General features: G+C 37.2%; 1 protein-coding gene and 1 long non-coding RNA gene across 4 annotated transcripts; both read left to right on the top strand.

The window, feature by feature from the left end:
- The first annotated feature begins 989 nt into the window (after positions 1–989).
- On the top strand, positions 990–3,782 carry LOC143859333 (uncharacterized). 2 transcript variants are annotated; one of them, XR_013239239.1, is made up of 4 exons: positions 990–1,140; positions 1,516–1,721; positions 1,812–2,015; positions 3,416–3,782. It is a non-coding gene; the product is annotated as an uncharacterized LOC143859333 (long non-coding RNA). The 2 variants fall into 2 exon arrangements; XR_013239238.1 differs by having other exon boundaries at positions 992–1,140; positions 1,540–1,721.
- Positions 3,783–6,644: 2,862 nt separating this feature from the next.
- Positions 6,645–11,856, top strand: LOC143859401 (putative LRR receptor-like serine/threonine-protein kinase At3g47570). 2 transcript variants are annotated; one of them, XM_077370119.1, is made up of 2 exons: positions 6,645–9,466; positions 11,306–11,856. In XM_077370119.1, the coding sequence occupies exons 1-2, from the start codon at positions 9,043–9,045 to the stop codon at positions 11,698–11,700; spliced, it is 819 nt and encodes a 272-aa protein (XP_077226234.1). In that variant the 5' UTR covers positions 6,645–9,042; the 3' UTR covers positions 11,701–11,856. Both variants share the same exon structure in this region; 1 of them encodes a protein (XP_077226234.1).
- Positions 11,857–14,501: the final 2,645 nt, after the last annotated feature.

Genomic DNA, 14,501 nt, shown 5'->3' with positions numbered 1-14,501 from the left:
CCCTACAATCTATAGAGGTTGCATAAGATGTAGTTTCTATTTAGATCGGAGGGCTAGGATCCGCCTATGGAAAAATATTTTGGGACGCAACCTATTTACGTTTATGGCCCATCAAATGGACGGTTTGGATTATCCTATGGTGTGGTATGGGCGGGGCCTACGTTGTTCAAAGATGGGCCCACCATTCCACCAATGGTTTCTGTTGGGCCCACCAACTGTTCCTGTTGTGTGTGTGGGGAGAGAGAGAGAGACCTTCTTACATAAGCATTTCCATCTTTATTATCTTTATTTTCAGTATCAAACTCTACACAAGCATTTCCATCTTTATTTTCTTGTCCATGCATATAAGATATCTACATATGCATTAACTCTTACATATATGTCTTGTTCAGCTTTGGAGAGTTTGATGCTGTATAATTATGAGGGCCCGACGGGCAGTGTCGGAGTGTGCCAACATAATTGGTGCATTAGGGATTGCAGGTTGAGTTTTAACTAGTAGGACTACATGAATTGCGCCTGCATGCAAAATAAAAATACCGCTCAAGGGAACTTGTGAATGGCACAATGCAAAGTAAATAGATAATATTACCATAACAATGGTAAATTGAAACCATTGCGTCATCTTGTATCTAAATCTAAACCATACTAACCATTCAAAAAAATATATATTAACAATGCTATTAGATATCAATGATCAATATAATTTTAGAATTGATTAGTTAATGTGTTTTAAAGAGGCCTCAACATCCTCATTTACTTTTTTGTAGATTTGCAGTGAGCTAGTGATTTTATTACTAAAGAGATGTTTATTTTCTTTTCATCCTTATTTGTATTTAGGGTTAGTTTGTTTGACGCACTTGCCTCTGAATCCTGCACTATTTTTTGTCAAAGGGCGTTAATTTTGCATTTCTCTTCATTTTTTAATTTTATTAAGCCTGTGCGGAATCCCTATCGGGTGATGTGGCAGGTGATTTCCATTGCTAAGGTTTTTGTCTATGGGGCATGGCTTGGTAATTTCTATGCAAAATCCGTCTTATTGTGACCAACTCTCTCTCCTCTCCCCTCTCCCCTCTCCCTTCTCTCCTTGCCTCCTCACCTTGTTCACAACCATCACTCTTCTGTGAGGCATCACACCAGCGAGTATCTCTCTCTCTCTCTCTCTCTCTCTCTCTCTCTCGTCTCTCGTCTCTCTCTCTGTATCTTCCTCTCTCTCTCTCTCTCAATCTATTTTGCTTATTTTCTTCTTGTTTTTAGGGGTGATTAATATTTTAGTTGCCATCTAACCTATTTTCATTTTTTCTTGCCTTTTGTTTGCTACCGTGATCTTTCTTTGCTTTTTTGTTTTTCTCGATTCTGCTTTTTTGCCTGGTTTTTTGTTTTTCTTGAAGTCAAACCTATTTTGGTTTTTTGTGTTTCTTGAAATCAAACCTATTTTTGCTTTCTGGTGTTTTTTCTATTTTTTTGCTTTTTTGCTATGATATTTATTTCTTAAACTATTGAAACTAAAACTTGTAGATCTCCCTGTACCCCGATGTGAAGACGAAGAACTAAGAAGCTGAATCTAGGGTTTTGGTCTTTTGGTAATGTTGGTTGATCTGTACGCATGGGACACGATGGAAATGAAGCCAAACATCAGCATCACGAATTCATCTGTGAGCAATGCCACTGTCTTTACTGAAATATCAACATCGTTGGATCAATATTATACGGCAAAATATATGGTGAGTGATATTGACACATGCATGCCCTTATTTTCTTTTTGATTCTTATGGATTAGGTATGATGAGTGATATTGAAACCTATGTTTATAGACCATTCAGGCAATGCAAGGTCCTCCTAAACAAGAAGTTTGAGATTTTGTCTCCAACTTAGAAGGGTTGACAGTAGAGGAGAGATGCGATGCATTTGCTAATCTTGTGAATATCGATGTGGAACTCTTCAATATGATTAAAGAGCTTAATGACAGAGAGAAGCGGAAATGGATCCAACTTCTAACCCACCAGCCTACCTATCTGGTATGGCTTCTTTTTGGCAAAATCACATAAAAAGTACTAACCAATCAACATGCATAGTTCTGATACTGATGAATGTTTTGTTCTTCATTTGTTTAATTTATAGATCAATTGACTTTTCATTACATGTGATGTGCTTTCTTCATTGAACGTTGGAAGAATTTGGAACTCTGAGCAGGTTGACTGAGCCTAGCCTGCACTTCTTAAGCTTGGCATATTAATTGCCTCTTGACAGAAGCTCCAACCCCCCTCCCTTCCCCTCATACTCGAAAAATGCAATATCTATAATATGAATGTGTCATCATCAATAAACGTAAAATACTCCCTGTATACAAGAATCTGTCTAGATATGTCAATGTATGACTGAGTATTCTCTCAATTTCATTGCATTACTTGGATACAAAAAGGCATAGTTTAGCACATTGCACTACTTTCTTAAGGGTTATTGTTTGTTGTATAAATGTTTCCCAATTGCATTTATTTTTTGCTATAAATGTTTCCTAGTTGCACATTGCAGTACTTTCTTAGATCCAAATGGGGTCCATGCTTCTGTAGCAAGTGATTTCAAAGTCCAACCCATCTTCTTGGTTGCCTAAGTAAGCAGTTGAACCCTCATAAGGATCCCATTATAGAGCTCCACACCACACATGGGAATTTGGCTCCAAGTCCCTCAGCTTTTGAATGACCCAACTGGTGTTGGATGCCACGAGGCAATTGATCAGACCCTCTTTCAAGTTAGTGGAGTTGTGAACTTGTGATTAGCAGTCTTTATAGGACATGTAATCTGTGTTTAGGAATAACTATGGTGTTTTCTCTGTATTTGTAGTTTTAGCTTCTCATGATCAACACTAAACAAGGTGGAAAGCTATATCATTTTGCCATATTGAATAATAGATGGAATCCCTCTTTGAATGCATGTGGCCTTGTAACTCTATGATACCAGAACACACCTCTTAGATGAATGAAAATCGTCGTCAGCCTCTAAACTTGATACAATCATTTTGTTCACGAATTGGAAAGGGTTCCTGAGCATAATTAACTGATAATGGTATAAAAATTCAAATGAGAAATCAGTTTCCTATCTCAATATAGCCATTGAACCTGCTAGTTCAGCTCCCGTGATTTAATTGTCACCAGAATCCAGCCATTTCTATATGTACTTTTTGGTTAACATATGGATAAAGATAGTTATATTCCTTTCTGTTAAATTGGATGAATGGGCATGTGAAGACTCTGTATTCTAATTTCTGAGACTTAATCATGCTTCCATATTTGATGAAGATGTAAAAGTTCAAAGAAAGAAAATGTTTTTCGTTAACATTAAAAATAAAGGGGTTTTCCCCATCATTTGTTGGGTTTGTTACTAATCTAATCTCTGTCCATTATCTGCATTTCTTTGACAGGCAGAAGTTGTTCAACCCTCCTTTCCAGTTTCCACAGGGAAAGACTCAACATCAGGGACTCTTATACATAACTGGAGCATGGTAATGGAGATGCACCGAGTCATGGTCGTTTTTGTACATGATAACTACTTTTAGATCAACCAGTTTGTTATATACTTTTAGATCAGATTAAAGTCTGCCCACAATTCGTGTTAAAAGGGGGGGAGCATTATCCTACAGAGGGGTGAAAAAATCACATCCCCAAACTAATTTGTAAACAGTACAAAACTGACCCTAGTATGTCGTTGAGGTTGTGTACTAGATCCCTTGTATTTTCTGTTGGATGTTTTTAGTGAGGAAATAATATCCGCACGCCAACTTTTTCTTACGGGGCGCACTAGCTTGTTTTTTCTTGTGTTGGTATCATTTCCCTTTTAGTACTGTCTTCTCTCTTGTAGCATGAGTTGAAAAACAGCTGGTCTAAGTACTTACATCAAGCCTGTTTGACAAATGGACCTTTACGTGCTGAATGTGAACTGCTATTCAATTTTTAACTTTAAAAATAGGCCTTGTGCTGGATTAGAAGTTAAATATCATGTATCACACATGACTTTCTACTATATACTAAGGTCCTCTTTGTTTTAGATTTTGAGAACCGATTGTGACTCCCACTTTCTACATAGATCAAGCAGTAAAATTATTCACCCACTCCAAGATCTCTTATCCCTACTTGTACTGTTAACAGCACAAACCCCATAAGGAAGGCAATATGAAATCAACTTAAGTAGTTAATCCAGATATTATACTAGAAACTTGGTAAGATTTAATTAGCTTTAAGGACTCGAGCGTATAAAACCAACCTTCATTTAAAATATTGACTTCCTTATTTTTGTAGAGGCTGGTTAGAAGAAGCTTTGGAAAACATAGATGAATCATCGTGCAGATATCTAACGACAAAGTAACTGATAATCAAAGATAAAAATGCCAAGCCGAATCAAAGATAAAAGCTCTTCCTTCTAGGATTGATCCAGTGCCCTTACTCCCAAGCTGCATCTTTAACCCAAAGCTGCTCCTTCCAGGGTTGATGCAGTGCCCTTACCCTCAAGTACAAGAAAAAATAAAAGATAAAAACCTACTGTCAATGTTGATATACAATTGGATGCTCACTACATAAACATGCAAAGGATTTACAAATAAGATCCTATCTGATTCCCTCAATTAATCAGACAATTAAGCCCAAGAGTGTTCTACATACATTTACGGACCAGAAGACTCCTTTTATAGAGGTTTGGAATCAAAACTAGCTTTTATACACTTCTAACAGGCAGAATGGATGAACCACAGTCATCCATTAGACGTTTGAAATTGGCCATTTGGCACAGTCACTTGGACGATCGACCGTCCCTGTACGCTGTCATCTGAAAGAATTAAGGAACATGGATTCATCTTCTCAGGTGAGTTTTTATTTTTAATTCTCAATCCTCGCACTAGCATTGTTTCTTCTTGTTTAATTAGTTAATCCTTTTCACCTGTGTAAAGGCATTAGAGCCCAATGAAGAAGTGAAATTGCCCTCTTCTGAATCCCATATTCGACCCCTTAAATTGAATTTTAAAAAGTCTTCTTAGCTTGGCATGCCCGCACATCCTCCACACACACATGAGCTCACCACACTAGTCATGCTGACCGGTCACACTGGAAATTCTCGACCGAAGCCAACACATAGGCAAAATGAGGGGTATCTATCTATAGTAGTACAATATTGCACTACCCCTGTTAAAGACTTTGGTCCTGTTCGTTTTGGATTTTGAGAATTGAATTTTAGCTCAAAATATAATCAGTTTTTGGACTAAAAACTGATTCTCAAAATCCAAAACGAACAGGGACTTAACTAGTAACTCCAATGCCTAGACTCCTCGCCTTGCGACCCGTTTTCTGACACATATGCAAACTCTCGTTCACTACAAATGGTTAGTCATGGAATTCTCTAAGCCCATTTATGTCTTGGATTTTGAGTCCAAAACTGAACATTGAACTAAAAAAATAAACACAATTTGAGTCCAATAATCAGAGTTGGGCTCAAAATTTTTGGAGTGAAATTAGGGGTGAAGAAATTTATTTGTAGGTGTGGCTTTTGTGGACCCCCTCGAGGGGAAAAAAATCAAATCGTAGACTTGGAAATTAGGAGGCCAAATTCCACAAAACAGGACAAAGACGCTACAAGAATAGCCATACAGTTCACAAATTTCTTTGTAAGGTGAGCCTTTTGTGGACCACTGCGAAGGGAAAAAATCAAATCATAGACTTGGAAATTAGGAGTGGACCACATCGAAGGGAAAAAAACCAAATCGGAGACATGGAAATTAGGAGTCCAAATTCCACAAGACCAAAATTACTCGAGTTATCGTACTAGAGAGATGATTGTACTAGCGCAGTTGGCACCATTTTGTCGGATAGAAAACCGAACAGTCTGTCTACCAACTTAGAAAAAATCTTGCTAGAGGACTGAAAGGGCCTCATCACTTCAGAAATTTGGCGAGCTACCATTTATGACAACTCATGGGAATTCCCCTCACTGAACATTGGACTAAAAAATAAACACAATTTGAGTCCAATAATCAGATTTGGACTCAATTTATTCTAAAGATCCAAAACCTACCGGGCCAAAGGCTTGGCGCGAGCAAAATTTATATAATCTAAACACCTAATAATCGAGAGAACAAATGACTTTAAAAAAGAAAGAGGATGTAATGTGTCATAATTGTCAACTAATGGATTCTCACGAATGAGAATTTTTTTGGAGTGACATTAAGAGTCCATAAATTTCATTGAAAGTTGTGCCTTTCGTGGACCCCCTTGAAGTAAAAAAAAAAAAACCAAATCTTAGACTTTGAAATTTGGAGTCCAAGTTCCATAACACGAGTTACACGATCAAGAGCAAAATTACTCTAGTCAAGAAAAAAAGAGTTTTGGGTTTCTAGATGTTATGTGCAGACCTACTGAATAATTTTGGGAGGGAGATATGTGATATTTTCTCGAGAAGAAGATAGATAAGTGTCAATGGTAATAATCTGCAAATGCTTATGTATATTGTAAATTCTACTGTTCTTAATAGTATGTAGGGAATTTAGTTTGAATTACTTCATGTAAAAGAAAAAGTCAAGAAAAAAAAAAAAACAAACGTTAGATAAAATGAAATTGGAAGTAAATGCATCAATCATTTCTTTCCATATAAAGGTCTAGTGAGATGAAATGAAATGGGCAGAACAAAAACAAATGGTGTATCTGTTCATCAGCACAAGAAGAGCTTCAACCAAGATGGAGCTTTGGTCATTTCTCCTCTCTTCAAATCTCTTCTTTGCTATGAACATACTACTTTCAGGATCTATAACCACCACCACCTTACTAGGAAACGAAACTGATCGAAATGGCTCTGCTCTCCTTCAAGGATGGTATAAGGAGTGATCCTCTTGAAGCCTTATCATCATGGAACTATACTCTCGATTTCTGCCAGTGGAATGGAGTCACGTGCGGTCGGAGGCATCAAAGGGTCACTGTATTGAACCTTAGTGGGCAGAACTTGGTGGGGTCGGAGGCATCAAAGGGTCACTGTATTGAACCTTAGTGGGCAGAACTTGGTGGGTACTCTATCTCCTGCCATATCCAACCTCACCTTTCTTAGGGAAATCCACCTCCAAGAAAACAGCTTCAATGGCCAAATATCCCAAGATATTGGCCGTCTATTTAGACTGAGATATCTTAATATGAGCCATAATTCCTTTGGAGGGGAAATTCCATCCAATTTCACCCACTGTAGGGACCTCGGAGTCATCGAATTGGGTTACAATGAGTTGACAGGGAAAATTCCCGCCATCCAACTTAGCACTCTACCGAAGCTATCCTGGTTGTATCTTGGTCATAATCACCTTACAGGGAGCATTCCACCTCAACTAGGGAACGTTTCATCTCTCACCATTCTCTATTTAAGTAAAAATAGTTTGGTGGGACACATCCCAGATGACCTGGCCCGAATTAATAACTTGAAAGGGATCAGCCTTTCTGTAAATTTATTATCCGGTACGGTTCCTTCCTCTGTTTATAATAATCTCTCGTTTCTTGTGACCTTTGTCGTGTCAGAAAACCAGTTACACGGAACCCTTCCACCCAACATAGGATTCTCTCTTCCTAATCTCCGAACTCTACTTTTAGGAGCCAATCAATTTACCGGACACATTCCAAATTCATTATCCAATGTTTCAAGTCTTGAATGGCTTCAAATGGAAGAGAACCAGTTTAGCCAGTTTAGCGGACCGGTGCCTGAAAATATTGGATGGGGAAAGAATCTAATCAAATTTGACTTGAGCTCTAATTACCTAGGCATTGGTAGAGCTGACGACTTGAAATTTATGACTTCTTTGACCAACTCTAATAATCTAAATGAGTTGTCCATAGACAGAAATAATTTTGTTGGCCTATTTCCCAACTCCATAGCCAATCTCTCAACTCACCTTTATTGGTTGTCAATAGGAGAAAACCAAATTTCTGGTATCATCCCTAGTCAGATTGGGAATCTCATCAACTTACAACATTTGGGTATATATTCAACCTTCATAACGGGTTCTATTCCCACTTCAATTGGGATGCTCCAGAACTTACAACAACTCTACTTGAATGGTAATAGTTTGTCCGGGAAAATCCCATACAATATTGGAAATATTACTCAATTGATCGACCTCGATTTAGGATATAACAACCTGCAAGGAAGCATACCTCTATCTCTTTCAAATTGTACAAAACTATTACAGTTGAGCCTTTCTCAAAATAACCTGCGTGGTACGATACCAAAACAAATTATTGCCCTTTCTTCGCTATCAATACGACTAGAATTGTCTCAAAATTTTTTTACTGGCTCTCTTCCATCAGAAGTGGGTAACTTGCAAGTTCTGGAGCGATTGACTGTTTCAGGGAACAAATTGTCAGGTGAAATCCCAAGCACTCTTGCAAATTGTAAGAGCATGAGAGAACTTTATATGCAGGGTAACGCCTTCCGAGGAGATGTTTCGTCAGTTTTTACTACATTAACATCCATTGAAGCCCTTGATCTTTCATACAATAACTTCTCAGGGAAGATTCCAAAATATCTAGAGGGGTTTCAGTTTCTACAGTACCTAAACTTGTCTTTCAATAATTTTGAGGGTGAAGTACCAAAACAAGGGGTCTTTGGAAATGCTAGTGCAATTTCAGTCGTGGGAAATGATAATCTTTGTGGTGGTATCCCAGAATTATAGTTGCCTGCATGCCCAGTGCTAACTAATGACAGACGGGGAAAAGCCCATGTTTCTAGAGTAATCATCCTAGTAGTAAGTGCAGTTGTATGTTTGATTTTCTTATTGTGTGTCCCTGCTTCTCTTTACCGGATAAGAAAGTCAAGGAAGAAACCATCTTCCCTATCTTCTATGGAGGGCCGGCATTTAAGGGTTTCTTATCCAGAGCTTTGTAAAGCAACAGATGGGTTCTCTTCAGCCAATTTGATAGGCACGGGAAGTTATGGATCAGTGTATAAGGGAATCCTCAGTCGCATTGAAAATGTTGTTGCTGTCAAAGTTCTCAACCTTCACTTAAGGGGAGCTTCAAAGAGTTTCATAGCTGAATGCAACGCATTGAGAAACATTCGTCATCGAAATCTTGTGAAGATTTAACTTCTTGTTCAAGCATCGATTTTGGAGGTAATGATTTCAAAGCTCTCGTGCTTGAGTTCATGCCAAATGGGAGTCTAGAGAAGTGGTTGCATTCAAAATTAGATGGGCAACATCAATTAGGAAGTTTAAACTTCATTAAGAGATTAAACATAGCAATTGACATAGCTTCTGCGCTGGATTATCTTCACCATCATTGCCATACACCGATTGTTCATTGTGATCTAAAGCCAAGCAACATTTTTTTGGATGAAGACATGAATGCTCATGTGGGTGATTTTGGGTTAGCCAAGTTTTATCCAAGAATCATTCAGAGCTCATCTGAAGATCTTAGCAGCACAACTGGATTAAAGGGAACTATTGGGTACATTGCTCCAGGTAATAATTTTATCAATTTTCGTCATCTAGTCTATTCTCAATGAGTTTTATAAAATATTTCTCACTTATTAGGTACATAATTTAGTGCAACAAAAGCTAAATTAGCATCTTGAACAAAAAAAAATTACTTGATAGCATTTCTATATTTATTGATAGAGTATATAGGAATGTTATTTTACATCAAGTGGTCCCTTACATGTCACCGAATACCTTTTTAGTACATATGACCATGAGTTCTTTATGTAAAATAGTTGTGTAGAACAATGTGAGTCTTCCTCATAATGAAAACATGGTCATGAGAATAATTGAAGCCTTTTTGTAATTATCTTGAATTCCTTTTGCCAATTATCCAAAATTTAAGGTGTTTGATAAATATAAGTCAAGGAGGTTTCTAATAATTCCAAATAATAATTACGAGACTGTTGGATTAATGTTGTGACTGAAATAGTGTTTCCCTTGAAAAGGAAAGTAAAATGATGCCATTTCCCATTTCGAGACAGGTTTGGTTGGCGTGCACTATTCATTCTACTTTTTGACGGATTTTTCAACAGTTGCCTTTTAACTTGCCTCTCCCAAGAAAGGTTTTAAATTTCGACCGGAATTCGGCTTTCGGTCGAGAATGAAATCGAAATTGGTTGAAATCGAAACCTAACAAAATTTCGATCGAAATTCCGTTTTCCCTAAAATTTCAGGCCGAAATTTAAGGGATATATCCAAAAAAAATCCTTTATTTATTTATTATTTAATATTATCCAGAAATTTCAGCTGAAATTACCGAAATTTAGTCGAAATTTCGGCGGAAATTTCGGTAATTTCGACAAAATTTTCTACGGGATAAGATATTACCTAAATGGATTCCGATAGATTTCGAACGAAATTTCACACATTCCGAACCGAAATTTAAAACCTTGCTCCCAAGTCAACATGAAAGTGAAATTAAAGATTTGACATTTACAACTATTTTGTTTGTACTTAGAAAATGACATCATTTCACTTGCCTTCTACTTCTACTTACTTTTTGCCTTATAAGTAGTATGAAGTTTAATTTGATCCACTTTTGTAGTGCTTTTGCATGTGTAATCACTGATACTTTGTTGGTTTCAAACGAAGGAATCATGTTGAGAAATTACCATGGTCCAAAATTGACTAGTGGTTTTGAGTAATACATAGTGGAATGCTATTCATAACTTACATGACTTGATTGGCCAAAACCCATGTTATATGGATTCTTCTAAATGGGTGAAGTACCCGTGTGGGACACATACGTCTTTAAGACAGTTCTAGATCTCTTTTATCTCTTTTCTGATTTTTTTTGGATGCTACTGCCACAACTATATAATTATCACACATTTTGAATTTTACCCTTCCTATTAGTAATTTTGTTAAAAAAGAAATAAAACATTATATCTGCTTAACTGATTAAAATTTAAGTATGTTATTGGTTAAAATAATATTATTATGTAAAAAATTAAAATTTGACAATTGATTAAAATATTTTGCGAATCTACAAACCATTCTTTTTGAGGTTTACTGAATTCGAGACTATATATCCATGTCAGATTCTGACACTTGTACCTATACTAATGCAACATATGACATAACTTCTATATTTTCTTCATAGTGCTAAATCGTTTCTTATGTGTTTCTCTAAAAATTCTTGACTCTTTCCATGCAACTTAGGTTTCTAAATGTGGAGAGATCATTCAATTTTCTATCATCTCTTTGATAAAATTTCCACCTTTTTATTCAAAATCAAACCTCATATTTATTTTTAGTTTCTAACCGGTATCTTATATCCTTTATTACATCAAAAATTGTAAAAGATGTGTGGAATTGTAGAATATGGGGCAGGTGGTCATGTGTCCATAGCCGGAGATGTGTATAGCTATGGGATTCTTTTATTGGAGATATTCACTGGAAAGCGCCCCACAGATGACATGTTTAAGGATGGCCTAAGTCTTCACAAATTTGTCCAGATGTCTTTGCCTGATCGAGTGATGGAGATTCTAGATCCATTAATACTTTTAGAAGATGCTGAAGAAAGAGCTACAAATATTGCTGATAATTACAATGATAAGATACGTCGTTTGCTGGAGTGTTTGGTATCTTTAGTGAGGATTGGAGTGGTGTGTTCTGTAGAATCTCCGAGAGAACGAATGGAGATGGGAGACGTTGTAAAGGAAATGTGTTTTATTAGAAACATATATCTTGGTGTTGGGATCCTCAGAGAATGATGAAATTCCCTGCTATATCCGCTTTTGTTTCCCATTGGACTAAGATTACTATCTTACATGTAGTTTCTTCTATGTGTTTGGAAGTTAATGTTATATTATATGTGATTTGGTTAGTGGTGCCACTTGTAGGTAGTGCTTTTTTCTCATATCTATATTTTATCCAACTATTAATACAAAATTATTATCAAATCTTGAGTGTGAAGGTTTCCATTACAATACATTGATGATTCCATCATGAATTACAAATAACATTACAAAGATTCTTTTGATCATATGGGAGATTTATGGAAGATGATTACTAGGCCATTAATTAAATCAAGGTAGCTTTGAAGAACCATGTTGGAAATTAAAGATAAGTTTGTTGAAGAAGGCTTTATTCTTCATTCTCCCTTTTTCTCCTTTCATTTGAATTTGTATGTGATGAATGTGTTTCTTCACATTCAGTCTTGGAAAAACCCTCTCTCCAAGTTTGTGTGGAGTGAGATAGGCCTATTTTGATGAGAAACACCCTCTCCTTTATTTTCTACTTTTTATTCTCCTTTGAATCTTTTAGGTTTTGTTTTCCATTCTCTTTGATTTTTCCTTCCTTTAGGTGACCCCCTGAATTTTTTCGTCATTGAACTCATCATGCACAAACCAATTAATCCTGAGGAATACAGGGCATTTTATATTACTCCGCGATGCGTAATATAAAACCAGTTTTAGGAAGAATAAAGCCTAGAACTATTGTCCTAAAAGATCGGTGAAGAATACCCTATTTTAGGAAGGGTGAATGATAAAGCACCACCTTCTAGTCTACTCTAATCACATGAAAATAAGAAAAAAGTTTTCCAATCCAATCCATTGAGGGGTGATTCATTGAGATTTGAGATTTGAGATTTGAGATTTAAGGCTGGTGGGTTCTCTGTCAAACAATAAGAGAAGTAAAAATAAAAAGTAGGTAACAAAAGATAATAGCCATTTATAGTTTGTTTTGCCTCACTCTCACTCTCCCACTTTCATTTCCATTTTCATGATAGTGTGTTGACGAAAACAAAAGCACTTCAATTGGAGTTTAAAACCATCTCCAGCTGACACTATTTTTTAGGTGTGATTCTATATTCAAATCCGTATCAGGAATCCTAAGGAACTTAATTAACTCCTTAAGCCAGAAGCTACTTCCTTCCATGCCTTCCATTTCTTTTAGGATGAGCTTTTTTAATTTATTTGTATCAATTGCCATCCTCAAAAGCATGTTTGCATCCTAGGATAGCATTGCAATGGAAGAGGCCTGTGGACCCCGATCCTGAGAGGACGGTGAGCGAGGGACGCAAGATCTCCCAATCAATCCTCTGAGACCTCCACAATGAGAAGGAGAGCTCTACCAAGGAACTCTCGAAATGATGCCACTCACAGCATGGGTGGCGATGTATATGTACGAGATACCTCTTGATCCGGAGACAAAAGCCTTGAAACCAAGACGCACCTAAAATAACTCAGAGTCGCCATCCAAGGAAATGGGCCCTAGATCCCATGAAATACTCTGTTGCAATGGATAACCAGAGATACAAAAGGTCCGTGCCTGGTGACAAATGAGGAAGATCCGAAGAGCACCCCCAATTCGTCCAAGTGCAAGCACATGGTCTCTTATGCCATTTTAATTAACTTTGAAGAGTTTTGGGTGAAAATCATGTGAAATGAGAACGAACATCCCCGAGAAAACGTCTATCTAAGCATGCATGACCTGGGGATGGGCAAAGAAAATGAACATCCAAATCCTAACTCATTGCATCTAATCCTAACTCATCACATCTAAGAAAGCGATAAACAATCTCATGCAAAGCTACAGCTAAGCAGATAATGATATAATGAGATAAGGAAAGCAAATATCTAAGTTTAGACAGATAATCAAGATAAGACGAATGGATAAACGCTATAGCTAAGCAATCAAAGCAGTAAAGTAAACACCCTAGCATGCGAGCCTATGCAAGAGATATGACTAAGAAAATGACGATCGCACGCTAGAAGAACAAACAAACTAGAATGCATAAGAAATTTAAGATAAGCACACAACAATCTAAAAGGTGCAAGAAAAGAAAGAAATCAGAAAATCAACGGTATGTGAGAACCAAAAATGCCAGGGGAAAAAGAAAATGGAACACGCGATAGGCTCAGAGGGCGATTCAAAAGGAATCAAGCCCAGCGATCCTAATCTGCTGAAGATCGGACAAGTCTCGCGATCGTCATGACCTATCGTTGAGCTCAGCGAGGACAATCCCTGTGAAGGGACTACGCTACGTCATCGCCCGTCCCAAAACCCGATAAAGCGACGGAAAACCGATGAAAACCGGAAAATCACGATCGAAATCAGAAATGGAATGAAAAGGAGACTCCGAGTGACCTGGCGATCATCATCCTTGCCCATTTTTTGTTTTTTTGTTTTGAAATGTTTGAAAACATTTGTTAAAAAGGTTTGACTGGACTTGGGAGGACCCAAGCTACCTACGTACCCTGTGGAAAAGGATCAAGCCAACGTAGTTCGAAACAGCTTTTTCGAAAAAGTGTTTTTGATGTTTTTTGACGATTTTTGTTGTTTTTGGATTTCTTACTATTTGATTTTTATGTGTTTTTGTTTATCCCTTTGATTGAAAGGGGTCTTGGCTCATGAGGTTTCCATCCGTCGTCGCCTAAACCCGAAGAGGATAACGAAACGTTCCCAAAATCGGTGGAATCCCGAAATGCAAAGAGTATCCCAAAGAACGTGAAGAGAGTAGTCCCGAAGGAAGAAGAAACCCCTAGCCCTGGAAAAAACCCTAAGAAAT

Source organism: Tasmannia lanceolata, unplaced genomic scaffold (genome assembly GCF_043159265.1).
Source record: "Tasmannia lanceolata isolate RefF3 unplaced genomic scaffold, GAP_Taslan_0.1 ptg000029l, whole genome shotgun sequence".
NCBI classification, from domain to species: domain Eukaryota; kingdom Viridiplantae; phylum Streptophyta; class Magnoliopsida; order Canellales; family Winteraceae; genus Tasmannia; species Tasmannia lanceolata.
Note: the sequence above shows the minus strand (reverse complement) of the source record. Positions and strands in the feature narration are given on the sequence as shown.

Excerpts from the sequence above, each read along its gene's own strand:
- LOC143859401 (XM_077370119.1), top strand. The coding sequence starts at position 9,043 with ATGCAACGCATTGAGAAACATTCGTCATCGAAATCTTGTGAAGATTTA. Across the intron at positions 9,467-11,305 it reads TATTGGGTACATTGCTCCAG|AATATGGGGCAGGTGGTCAT; the intron begins GTAATAATTTTA and ends GTGGAATTGTAG.